We start from the raw sequence: 13,476 nt of genomic DNA, 5'->3' as shown, positions 1-13,476 counted from the left end.
TCAGCTCAGATTCATGCCCGAGATTTGAGGTGGATAAACATGATGCCCGGCGGAACGCAGGGCACGGCGGGAGAACAGCTGTGCGTGGCTTCGAAACCGCGCCGTGGGCCCGAGGGAGCGAGGCGGAGGTCTCCCCCAGCACGTATGCTGCAGAGTATGTGCGGCCCCAATCCCTAGGGTCCCCGCTGCTGTCCTACAGTAAACGGGAACCTTCACGCGGCCAGTGTGTAAGTTTGACGGAGCAGTAAGACTCTGCCCCTGTACCCTCGGGAGTTTTGCTTTTTGTGTCCAGCTTGGGGAATGCACCGCACCCAAGGATGGAGAAAAGGTACTACTCGAATTTTCAAAGGATAAAGTGGGGCCGGGCGGGAGGGAGCGAGGCAGCATGATGGATCTGGCTGTAACGGAACGAGTCAAAGTGGAGGGGAGAGACAGGCAGGGGGAGGGTGGGAGACAGGCAGCTCCGGGAGCAGGGAGGGAAGAGGTGGGAGTTGCGCTGGCGTTGCCTGCTCAGAGCAGCATCCGGCAGCACTCCTGCGCCCCCAGCTCTCAGGAGGGACCAGCGCCGAGCGGAGAACTCGAGGAGCTGGGTGGCCAGACGCCTCTGCCTGTACCTGAAGGGGGAGGTAGCCCCGGATAGGAGCACGCCCTGCAACCTTGCCAGAGCCGCAGCCTTGACCCAAAGGTAAGGTAAAGCCTTGCTATTAAAGTACCTTCCACCACCGCTGTGCAGGTGTAAATGTGTTTAAGGAATTTTAAAAAGGGGGCTTTGGGCATATGCGAGGTGGCTCTCTGTAATGTCTATTTGAATAAAAGTTACAAGCACGTTTTTAACGAACTGCTAACAAAATTAGTGTAGTATCTGGAATACTTGTCCAAATTGTTATACAATAAAATGTACTAATCAATGCTAATTACCGATATCTGATAGCATGGTGTTCTGTCTTGAAGGGTTAGCGCAGAGCCGTTTTTTGCGCCTGCGGTACGTAAAGTGAATTCATGTTACCCAATATTTATCAGAGTAGAGTTGGTGCTTCATTTTCAGATTGTATAGCTCGGAAACTGTGGACACGGTTCTCCTCTATCTTTTTCTGAGCTGTGTTGTTTAAAAAAAAGCGAAATCTCTGAGAAATGTTACGTTAAATTAATTCCATTACGCACGGGAGGCGCATAAAACCTGTGCTCGGCTCCGCGCCAGAACATCACTCATAGGGCCCTCGGGTGTTTGAAGGGGCAGTAAAAAACGCCTCTCAAACCCATACCAGCATGCCTAGAAGGAATGGGTGGGCTGGACAGAGAGGTACGAACACGCGGGCTACACATGTGCGTAGTGCCGCTGCAACGAGCCATTACCCAGGTGTACAATGGCACATTTAATCAATCTAGCCTTAGCAATGTACTCATCGGAAGTTTCATCTAAATTATATGCGTGAATACTACAATGGATATCGAAAGGTGGGAACAGGGATGCTAATTGAATTTAATCTTCAAATGTTGGAAGATATTGGCAAACTCCGTTTTTATTCACTATGTATTCACTATTAAACATGACCAATCCAACCCAGGCATTTTGGCTCACGGTCCCAAATGAAGTTACTTTACACACTGTTTCTTTTGTGTTCAGTTTGTGATGCCGCGTGATCACCGTCACTCTAGCTGTCTCTCTGCCCTTCAACCCACAGGGTCCTTGCCGTCTCCCACGCACAGGACGAGGTCAGGCGGGCGCAGGTTATGGAGTCACCCGTGCAGATTTTCAGAGAGAAAGACGAGATGCGGCGCCTGGCGCCCACCTGCTGCGTCCCAAGCAACTCCAGCATCTGGCCTCTGGGCTGGCACGACTACTACGGGCTCAATAACAGCGAAGAGACCTGGGAGCTAGGCCATCACCTGGCCAACCATACCAACATGTCCCCCACCATCCCTATTATCATCACCGCGGTCTACTCCATGGTCTTTGTGGTCGGCCTGGTGGGAAACTCCTTGGTCATGTTCGTCATCATCAGGTAAGAAGATCCAGCATCTTTTCTTTAAGCCACCCACTTCTCATCACTTCTCATTGGTTGGATTGGAAGGAAGCGTGGGAGAGTTGTGCCACTGGGGTCCCTGAGCAGCGTTGTGCTGCAGGTGGGGAGCATAGCTACGTATATCAGGATAAACTGCGTCTAGGTCTAGCGCTCTGTAATGAAATCGTCCAAAAACAAGGAGACAGCAACCACGTTCTTGGATTGGGGTACAGGGAAGAAAATGCAGAAAATACCTGGTAGGCTTTAGAGAATCATGATGGCGCAGTGCCATCTAGCGGGCTCACTGCAGTTCGTTTGCTGTCATATTCATAAGGAAAGCCGTACTCAGTCTCGATGATGCAAAATTGCGTTGAATTCATAGATATTTCTGCCGTGCCTAATTTGCACAGTTATAATAATGATAAAAATGCAAAGTGAATGGAACTCATGCTTTTCTTGGGTGTCTGGAGCGGGAGGTTCAGAATGTCAGGATACCTTTATGTTAGTTATGCTGCCCTGTCCTGGTTTTACTCCGTGCCACTTTCTTCTACCACCTAAGCACAGCCTTGGAAGTTCATTTTTTCTTCCTGCTTGCTCCCTTATACACTCTTTACTTTTGCTCATTTTGTTTTTTTCCTTTTTCTGACTTTCTTTCTGTTCTGGATTGAAGTTCTATGATGAAAAATATCTTCCGGTCAGCAAATATGATGGGCCGATGTCCACCACCGCCAAACAACTGCAGAAATAAAGCACTGTCCGTTGAGGTTGAAGTGTGTAGGAGCTATTGGGAACGATGATCCCAAGTTTTCTTACTTTTATCGAAACCGTTCCCATATTTTTCAGTAAAGAATAACCGTCGTGCACTAAATGACAATCTTGAGTTGCTGCAGGTTAAAATGAAAGAATGTCAGTTTAACTCAACATCCTGTGCATCTTGGCAAATCCTTTTATTTTTCCTTATAACTGTTGGGCTCTTTCTTGTGATGTTCTCATTGCGCTGAATTGGTCTTACTCATACTTAAGAACGATCTCCATTAATTGTTTTCAATGGACTGTGGTTTTCGCAAATCTAATGTGTTATGAGCTGTATTTATGGTAATGAGGGAAGGGGCAGAGTTGACTCACTAAATCACATTTATTTTGACGCAGTTTCCGAGTTCCCAGCAGAGCGTGACTGACTATTGTATTTTTCGGTGCCATTAGTTTCTTCAGTTTTACTCATCTGTCCCCTTTTCAAGCAAAGTGGGTAACAAACCATATCGATTTGGAATAGACATTTTTCCCTTTTGTGTCTTATCTCTACGGGGTTCAAACCGGCGAGAGCAAAGTTCCCTGACGTCATTTCGAACACCAATTGGAATACAGCTCCGTATTTGCAGCTGCCCATTTACAGTTTAATATTATGTAAGGCTCCTCCCATTCCTCGGTCTCTCTGCTGCTGATCCCAAAGATTGGCACCACAGGAGAAGAGGATGAACCCTTGTACAACACGAGCTCAACTTTTTCGGCACAATCCCTCTACCGTACGACGTATTGGGCAAAACTTGGCTGTTCACTCAATGATCATTTCCTTCGTTCACAGTCCGTCTTAAATAATTGGTTTATAAGCTCACAGTTTGTTTCAAATAAATGGTTTATCAGCGCCAAGACGCCCACGGGTATATGCAGCGTTTTATAAATATTAAAAATAAATAAATAAATAAATAAATACCTGTATTTTAAAACTAACATATGTCATACACGCCCACCCCACCTCTCACAGGTCAAATTTTCAAAACTCTCACACGTCATCTTCTCCGACCTCTTGCAGGTTTCTTCATTGATCTCTCGCATTCTCTGACCTCTTGCAGGTCTCTTCTATGACCTCTCACAGGTCTTTTCTCTGAACTCTCGTAGGTCTCCTCTTTCGACCTCTTGCAGGCCTCTTCTCTGATCTCTCGCAGGTCTCTTTCGACCTCTTGCAGGTCTCTTCTCTTGAGGATGCACCCCATGCACCTCAAGGCTATGCCGGCATGGCACTCTCTTCAGCCTCCACTCAGGCAGGCTTTGCAGGGTCTATCACACCCTGTAACGACATGGGCCCTCTTCCTCTCAGGGCTCTCACTCTCGGGCTCCAGCCTGGACTGTCAGGTTCCCTGACGCGGTCTTCGGTGCACTTCAGACTTTTGTATCTTCAGTCCTTCACTGTTGGTGCTCCTTCTGCTGATGAAGTGGGACATACCCCTAAACCGGTCCCAGGATGCTTGTTTCCGGTCCAGGGAGGACCTGGCTTGGCAGTTTGGTCTGGACTGTTCCTATGAGGCACAGGGTCAAGACTGATTCGCATATGGCTGGGTCCAAACTGGGGTGACGTATTGGGCAAAAGAACAATGGATTTAACACAAATCTCTCGACTTGGGGAGAGTGTTTGAATCATTCAGCATTCTGTCCATCATTTGTTGCAGTTACACTTTTCACCCTAAGTCGGATGAGTATGCCCAGACGTTGGTCCCTTGCTCACTGTGCCACAGGATTCAAGCCAGCCTGGCTGATGAAGGGTCATACCCCAAAACCAGTCCTATGATGCTTGTTTCCGGTCCAGGGAGAACCTGGCTTGGTAGTTCAGTCTGAACTGTTCCCATGAGGCACAGGGTCAAGACTGATTTGCATATGGGTGGGTCCAAACTGGGGTGGCATAGTTGACAAAAGAACAATGGATTGAACCCAGATCTCTTGACTGGGGGAGAATGTTGGCATCATTCAGCATTCGGTCCATCATTTGTTGCAGTTACACATTGGATTTTCAGCCGCAGCAAACTTCCCTGTGCTGCAAGCCCGTTTCACTTTGCACTATGCCCTTTTAACGGTTTAGGCAGATCACTGAGCGTCGCGCTTCCTCTAGATGGCCTTGCCACTATGTCCCTTGCCCTGCCTGCTCCTTTCACAGGTGCACCTGGGCAGACCACACCTCTCCCTCCAATGCAGGAGTCTCTCGTTGAGGCACAGTGCTGGGGTAGCACAGTGCACTGCTATGGGCAGCAGAGCCTATCTCCACTTTTGCTAGCCACACTGCCCTTACTTCCCTCATGGGCGTGTCACAGTTGCTGAATGCCCCTACTTGTCTTCACGAGGGGGGAGACCTCCTGCAGGGCAGTGGCATTTCTTTCCTTCTTCCCGGGACAGTTTGCAGATGCCTGAGCAGGTACGTAGCATCGGTACGCTCATGGCGCTGCTGTTGCTCATTGTCCTCACTATGCCCTGCGGACCAGACCTGCCACTTCACCACACAGGCTATTCTGATGATCTGACTTGGACCCTCTGGCTCACCACTTTCCCAGTGGGTCACTGGGGAGAGAGATTTCCTGCTCTGATACAGTGTCACCACTGATAGGGGGTACATTCAAAGCAGGCCAGGCTCTCCCCCTTATCCACCATCAAGGCGCTTGCACATGCGGGTCACCCGCTCACCGCCAATGTAAAGGACTGGGGCCCTAGGTCCCCATATACTGATAATGAAGACACACCACACAGATAGATTGTATCTGGAACTGGACCAGGGCACATGTGCCAGGCCCCTTTTATTAGCGGGTTCACATGTCTTGTGACAACTGTGATGGATGGGTGTGGGGTGGTACTGTAAGCCAACCCTCGGTGAGTGGCTAGTACAATCATACAACTTGGACCATTAGAACAGTGACCAGCCGGTCAGTACAGGCCCATTCCTAATATCAAAAATCCGAATTAAGGGAGGGACCACGTTTTTTAAAGATAAAACAGACTTTCATTTAAAGTTTTCCTACTTAAAATTTCAAATACTGCAATGAAAGTGAATGGGGAAGTTCCATTCTCCTTGATATTTATTTTTCCAACATCTTTCACTTGTCTAGTCCAAAATTTTGGCTCCTATGCAATATTTAAAACTAACCCTCTATATGAAGATCTGCCTTTTTCCTACACTTTTGTTGGGTGCCTCCCTCAAGCATCCTAGTATTTTCAAAAAATAATATCTGATGTCATGCCGCCCTCCCCAAATGCTGTTTGTGCTTTCCCTTTCCACACCAGTGTGGAGCTGCACTGTCTGCTCTCAGTTTGAGAGCAGTCTTGGGGCCATGCTGATTGTGAGAGCCACTTACCAGCGTTGTCTGTAATATATTGTTAGTGGTCAGCTTAGGCCTACGTTGACAGAATCACCACCTCTATTACAGTGCCCTCTTCAGGTCTCTTGAAATCCGGGGAGCTGGGGGATCACTGCAGATAAACGAGACGCTTTAGGGTCCAACGCTTCACAGCTGTGATATGAGAACAGTAAAAACAAGTGTTTATTTTTTTCACCTCACTGACATCAGAGCAGTGAAGAGCTGGCTTTCAGAATCTGTGTTTCTGTTCATAGCTTCTAATGACAGCCATACACATAGTTACAGTTTGTCTTTTAACGCAATGGATATCCTAGAAGTCTATAAGTAGCGTGAACAAAAGTGCAAGTCTCTCAACAGTGTGAAGTGTTTGCAAGCGAAACTAGGTAGCCGACTAAAACCACCCCCTGGCTGTGCTCAGAGCCCAAAGACCAATCTACAGTTTTCCCTGAAAACCCTTGCAAAATGAGAGGCTTATTTATCAAATGTTTTGCATCACTCTTGAGCCAGGCAAGAGGATGCAGGGTGACACAAAACCTAGAATGACATTTAGCAAGCAATGCAAGGCCACATTGTAAGGCCCTGCGTGCCTTGGTAAAGCTGGAGTAAGTCAAGACAGTGCAGGTTACTGCCTTGTCATTTTGGTTAGGATGGTGGGCAGATCGCTCCCGCCAGGCCGGCGGTGGCTACCGCCAGCTTTGGAGGGGAAATCCGCCCGCCATCCTAATGGCCCCTAAGAAACTTTTCTGCAGGATTTTCTCTCAATGTTGAATGGGCCTCTCCAGCAGGCTGGATTCACAGCTGCTTTGTCAACTGGGTTCAGCGGGAGCTCCCTGGTCAACTCCTGGAAGTCTTGAGCTGTGGTGCTTTCAGCTGGACAAACCTGAAATCCAGGCCTGGTCGCAGTTCGACAACAGTAAGAGTCTTATAAGGTTCTTTTTTCTTATTATTTTCTCTTTTTATATTTTTGTGTGATCACTGAGTGCATTTCTCCAGTGTTTTTGGTGACACGGAGTGGGATGTTAAGATCTCTATCGGCACGATTAACTAGGTGTCACACTTTGACATACCACTTTGTTGAGAACTAATAATTGGGAATTTGTCCATTTTCTGTGGCACGTAAGGACAAATTTCACAATATCGGGATCTGGTAATAGTATTTACTTCTTGGGTGTCTGTCCCTGTCTAACACACATCTTCACCACTTCGGCTTTAACAAGAGAAGGTTGCCTTTGGACACAGATTCTATATGTCCTGTAAAACTTTTTATCTACATTTAAAGTTGATGCGTTTATAGCCATATTTTAGGATGAACTATGTGTTAGCTGTTTTATGCTTGTTTTTTTTGTGAAAAGACTGGAAAATAAACACCATGGCATAAAGAACAAAAGTTACTCCTGGACTATGTTTACATATTTTATTGCTACGAACCAGCATTACTGTATGGACTTCTTACGTGTGCCTCGGTACTCTTGTATATAAATTGGCTAGCCCTATAGTTCTCCCTAGAGAATATACCCTCCAAGTGGCTGGGGCAGGGCACAAGTCCTATAAAAAGAAGTGGAGGGACTGACAATATGCAAATGACCTCATGACGTCACGTGCAGAATGTGTCCCAGTGTCTTAAATTTACACGGGACACGTTCAGCATATTTCTGTGGAGTCCAGATTCTTGGCAGGGGGGGCGGCTTCTACCATGTGAAAAGAGTGGGGGCACGCCGTGTACCTGCGTGTCCCCCCGACTCGAGTCCTGGGCTGGGGTGTCTGTTACCTTGAGTAGCGCAGCCATTCATAATCTGTTGTGTATTATTCGACCCAGAAATAGTTTGAATAGATTTTCATTTGCATATGGCATAGCCACTTATGTTCTTTAGATTTTCGGCTTGACTCTCAACATCAGGTTGATCACCTTATGAAGCTTTTTCCTAAAGTTGATCCAAACCTCCGGAACTTGAAGTTCCTCTTGATAGTTTAAAGTGTCTCAAACTCAAATCCAAGGTTTCAGAGTCTCTGAGGTGCTCCTCGGGTGTTGGCACAACAATTCAGCTGAAGGTGGACAGCTGGGTTCTTCTTACTGGCGATGATGCAGGTGGAGCTCTTTTAACCTGTTACTTGCAGGGAGTCCACTCCTCTTTTTGAAGCAAGGCAAAGTCGCTAGGGCTGTTATTCCTTTGGTGCAGGCCAGGGTTCTAATAGGGCAGTCCTTCTTCTTGTAGTTTCTGTCAGGGCATCTGAGTTGCTAAGCAGCTCATAAATATTTTCCAATGTTCTAGGATGATAGGTAAGGGGCCACCTCAGACCAATGGGATGCAGGGTGCCACCCAAAAGCATGACAGCTTCCTCCAAAGTGTGGCATATTCTTCTACCACAAAGCACTGCACTTGAAAAAATCCAAGATAGAGAAACTTTCTTCTTTGTATTAAGATCTGGCTAACAAAACCTACTGGTGTAACTCATTTCCCTAAACACTCACCTTCCAGATCTCCTGAAAACTCCATTCCTGGGGCTCCCATCTGGCTGTGGGGGTACAGAAGGAGGAGGATGGCTTGACTTGCATCCTTACTGCCCTGCTCCCTTTGAAGACCAGTTTTTTTTCCCAGCCCCGTTTCTGTTCTCTGTAGCTGCAGATCTCCCCTCAACAGATATCCATTGTCTCTGACAGGCCACTTATCGCCTCATCAGAGCAATTTGGCTAAGCCTGTCAAGGCTGGCCAATCAGGAGAGGCTGCTAGAAAGCTGGATTTTGTCTCACTGAAAAGAAAGTTCTATAAGTTTTTTTCTATGGTTCAGTGACAAAATATCAAGGGACATAATATAGAATGCCCAAAATATCGACTCCAAAATATCGAAGTAGAGAATATGGAATCCCTATCTACAAATAGGTAAGTACTAAAAAATTGAGTACAAAATATCGATAGTTAAAATATAGTTAACTAAAATATCAAATGTTTTAAATGTATTAAAAATATTATAAAAGTAATTAAATAATAAACACAATTAAATAAAACATACTTAAATAATGTAAAAAAGCTTACAATTTAAAAATAATAAATGTTATGTAAAAAACCATAATTTTTTAAACATATATATTTACCTACTAATATTATAAAATAATTATTAATCTTAATGATAAATTATTTAAAACATTATTAAAAATATATTTACATATATATATATAAACCTTTTATAAAAATATAAAAATAAATAATATATAAGTAAAAAAGATAAAGTAGTACTTTTTATATTAAGTAATAATTTACACTACATTAAATATAACAAAATTAAAAACATTACATAGCTAAGGAAATAAAATTAGTATTCACACTCCAACAAATCCAAAAATAGAGAATTTGTTGGAAACTGAGAGGGTAAAAATTACTATTCCACTCCAGTGTGTGCAACAGTAGGGAAAGCTTTGGATAGCGTAGGGGTAAAAATTGCTATTCCCACTCCAGAGAGTGCAACAGTAGGGAAAGCGTTGGCTAGCGTAGGGGTAAATATTACTATTCCAAATCGAGAGAGTGCAGCAGTAGGGAAAGCGTGGAATAGCGGGAGGGTAAAAATTACTATTCCCACTCCAGAGAGTGCAACAGTAGGGAAAGCATTGGATAGCATAGGGGTAAAAATTACTATTCCCACTCCAGAGACTGCAACAGAAGGGAAAGTGTTGGATAGCGAGAGGATAAAAATTACTATTCCCACTCCAGAGAGTGCAACAGTAGAGAAAGTAATAATTTGATATTAAAATAAGAATACATTAATTAGCAATACCAATAAAAAAAAAAAAAAAATTACCAATTAATAAAAATTATTTACTAATTAATATTTAATTAAAAATAAATTAATTATCAATAAATAGAAATAAAAATAAATATTTACTTCATTACAATTAAATTACTTCCCACCCTATTCCCCTATAAACCCACAACCCACTCCAAATAATAAATTAATACACTTAACATAATTATCAATTAATCAATTAATAAAAATAATTACCAATTAATATTTAATCAACAATAAATTAATCATCAATAAATAGAAATAAAAATGAATATTTACTTAATTACAATTAAATTGCTTCCCACCCCATTCCCCTATAAACTCACAACCCACTCCAAATAATACATGAATACAATTAACATAATTATCATTTATTCAATTAATAACAATGAATTATCAATTAATAAAAATGAATTACCAATTAATAATTAATTATCAATCAATTAATTATCAATACATATAAATGGCTTTTTTGTTTTTACTTTATTACAGTTAAATTACTTCACATCTTTTACCCCCAATAAACCCACAACTCGCTTTAGAACTAAAATGCAAAATTACATTAAAAATATTTAATAATTCTTTAAAATTAATATTTAATTTACAGGGATGCAATTAGGCCTGCTGTACAAAGTACCTTAAATCCGGTTTGCGGAGCATCGCAAGGATTTGTGTCAAGGCAAGAATGCATTGTGAAGTTTCACATCGTCAGGGGCTTGCAATGCGAAGTCTGGCATTGAGGATGCGTCAAGCAGTCGGGTTGATGCATTGGTTCTGAGGAGCTATGAGACTGAGATGCGGGGTCCAGGGTTATCGTCAAGGCTGCCGTCAACAAGGGATGCGAGGCCTGCACTGAGGATGCATTGTCTAGTAGTGTTTCCAAAGAGGTTGTGGGATTTGCAAATCTTTACAATGGGTCTAATCTATGCAGTAGCTGTGATGCGTTTATTCTGGCCTGGGTTGCACCGCACAGCTGAGAAGATCCATCAGTTCTGCTGGATCCACAAAGGGTGAAAAGCACCTTAGTGAGCGTGAGCACAAAATCCGTTCCGCTCGCGTATTTTCGGTAAATCCACAATCCGCGAACTCCCGCGAATTTACTGAAAATCCGTGAATTTGCGAGCGGCGGATCCGGGGGACAAAAGTTCAAGCCTTCAAGCTTGAAGTTGTAACTGTTTTAGGATGGCGCCGGCAAGCTGCCAGCACCATCCTAAAATAGTTACTAAGTTAGCTTCAGTTAGCTTCAACAGGAAGCACTAATAGATAAAATAAAGCAGGTGCTCGAGCACCTGCTTTATTTTATCTATTAGTGCTTCCTGATGAAGCTAATTTAGTAACTATTTTAGGATAGCGCTGGCAGCTTGCCGGCGCCATCCTAAAATAGTTACAGGATGATGGATGGACAGCTCACTCAAGGGACCCCTGCGCACATTGGTGTGATTGCATAGTAACACACACATGGCCGCTGGAACTAGTTGAAGCTCAAATTCAGTGACTCATTCATCAGCCCAAAAACAATCATAAGCATCGTCGAGGCTGGGCAGGTGTGCCTTCTTCCCAAATCTACCGTCAAAAATCAGCTGTGATGCTGGATAGAGGCCTTTCTATCCTTGACTTTCAGGAGCGCAATCCTTGTGCTGTTCCTGTGACCATGAGCTTCTTTCTCTTCATCTGCTGCTCTGATCGGTCTCTGACCATTTATACACACAAGAGGCACTTGAACTAGCACAGAATACCCCCCCATTTAAAAAAAAATCCGCAAAATCCGCAAATCCGTAAATTCGCGGATTTTGCGGATCTGCGAACACACAAATCCGCAAATTCGCGGATCGTGAATACGCGAAATCCGCTCATGCTTACACCTTAGACCGACTTCCAAGGATCCAGGACTAGGGTGGCACCACTTTGGAGTGTAGACTCACAGATGGTAGAGTCAAGGTGCAGATACAGGGTTATTGAAAACCTGTTGTGCTCCTGAGGCTTCAGATCAGGAGACCAGCCAACTAGCTCAAGGAATCACTCTGGGGTCTGGGTTCAAGGGCTGTAGATCCAGTTCTTCTTAACCAGGCAAGAAGGCAGCAGGACAGCACAGTATGGCAGCTGTTCCTTTAGAGCAGCAGTCCAATAGAGTGACAGTCCTTGTAGCAGCACAGCAGTCCTTCTTCCTTGCAGAGTGTCCACAGTTCCAGAAGTGCACTGAAGTGATGGTGTCTGAGGTCTAGTATATATACCCAGTTGTGACTTTGAAATAGGGAGAAACATCTAGAGGCAGGCATTTGAAGTACACAGATTTTTTGCCTTCCTGGCTGTGGATCCAGACTAACTACAGAGGGTATGCAGCCCTTTGTGTTGAGACAATTCAAGTGTAATTAAGGTAAGGCCCAGCTCCTCCATCCTATCCTGCCAGTAATGGCCCAACTAGGCACACCTATGCTCCGCAATAGGTGTGTCTGTCTATAAGGAATACACAAAGACTAACTGTCAACTACACCCAGTATTGTGACCCAGAGACAGGCTGCAGGCAATACATGACTAAGGCAGGAAAATGCCAACTTTCTAAAAGTTCTAACAAAAAACAAAGGCAATAAGAACCAGGGCACTAAACAGTTTAAAAAACAATGGTTCTCATTAGAAATGCAAATGGATTCAAGACACAAGGTGAAGCTCAATTGCAATAAACAATGGGACTGTTCAAGGATGTAGTAGGGAAACAAAAAGAAGTAGTCATACATTGATTGTGATAAGAACTATCTGTATTTTTCCTAAATGTGTGAAATGCATTGTGTCCCACATGAACAACAGAACAAAAAAAAAAAGGACAATACATTTGTACACACAGGATAAAAAAAAGAAATATACACGTTTCCAAACTGTGTCAAAATGAGTAATTTATCAAATGCAAGTGAGCCCTTTTATCAATCAAAGGGGTTGGATAATTGGTTTGTTTCTATTTGTTCACAATGTTTCAACCCCCTTTAAAATGTGGGGTTTCATCAGGACCAAAGGATAGTAGGGACACCTGTGGATTCAAAATATACATGGAGTGACTACTTAGTAATGAGATTAACGACAATATTGAGTTAGAAATCATTGCTTTTTGACATCGTGTCTGATGGAGTCATAATAAACTCTCAAAGTGTGCACCCCACCAAAGTGTAAAGTAAAGAGGAATGGTACTCACATCGGCGCCCTGGGTGGGAACTGAATAAAAACAAGATGGGGAATAGAGACTGGTAAGAATACTCAAGGCACAGTATTTGTGGTCCAAAGAGACTACTTAAAGGCAGGCACAAGAAGCGCCATCAATGAGAATTCTGAGATTGAGTTATATGGATTGGGAACTTATGGCTTCAATTGAGATCACTGAAATACAAAATGAATCTTCCAAGCATGCAGGAATATCAATTGAAAAACCACTGGATTAATCTGATGAGTTTTCAAAAATGGCCCAAAAATGTGAGTTGAAATTGAATGGCAAAGTATGGATAGACAAAAAATGGGAAGACAAAAAAACCTTCCTGGGAACAAAAGCGAAATTTAAGATTGACTTATCAGCATGTTCCTTCATCTTGAACTTTGAA

At 43.6% G+C, this 13,476-nt stretch overlaps 1 protein-coding gene across 1 annotated transcript in view; it reads left to right on the top strand.

Moving 5' to 3' along the window:
* Positions 1-556: 556 nt before the first annotated feature.
* The window catches only part of OPRK1 (opioid receptor kappa 1), a 228,122-nt gene continuing 215,202 nt past the window's right edge, over positions 557-13,476 (top strand). The window contains exons 1-2 of the mRNA XM_086966961.1: positions 557-685; positions 1,683-2,003. Of these exons, the coding sequence (XP_086823087.1) occupies positions 1,732-2,003 (272 nt within the window). The 5' untranslated portion in view covers positions 557-685; positions 1,683-1,731. The remainder of the gene's footprint in view (positions 686-1,682; positions 2,004-13,476) is intronic.

Source organism: Lissotriton vulgaris, chromosome 4_1 (genome assembly GCF_964263255.1).
Source record: "Lissotriton vulgaris chromosome 4_1, aLisVul1.2, whole genome shotgun sequence".
Taxonomy (NCBI): domain Eukaryota; kingdom Metazoa; phylum Chordata; class Amphibia; order Caudata; family Salamandridae; genus Lissotriton; species Lissotriton vulgaris.
Note: the sequence above shows the minus strand (reverse complement) of the source record. Positions and strands in the feature narration are given on the sequence as shown.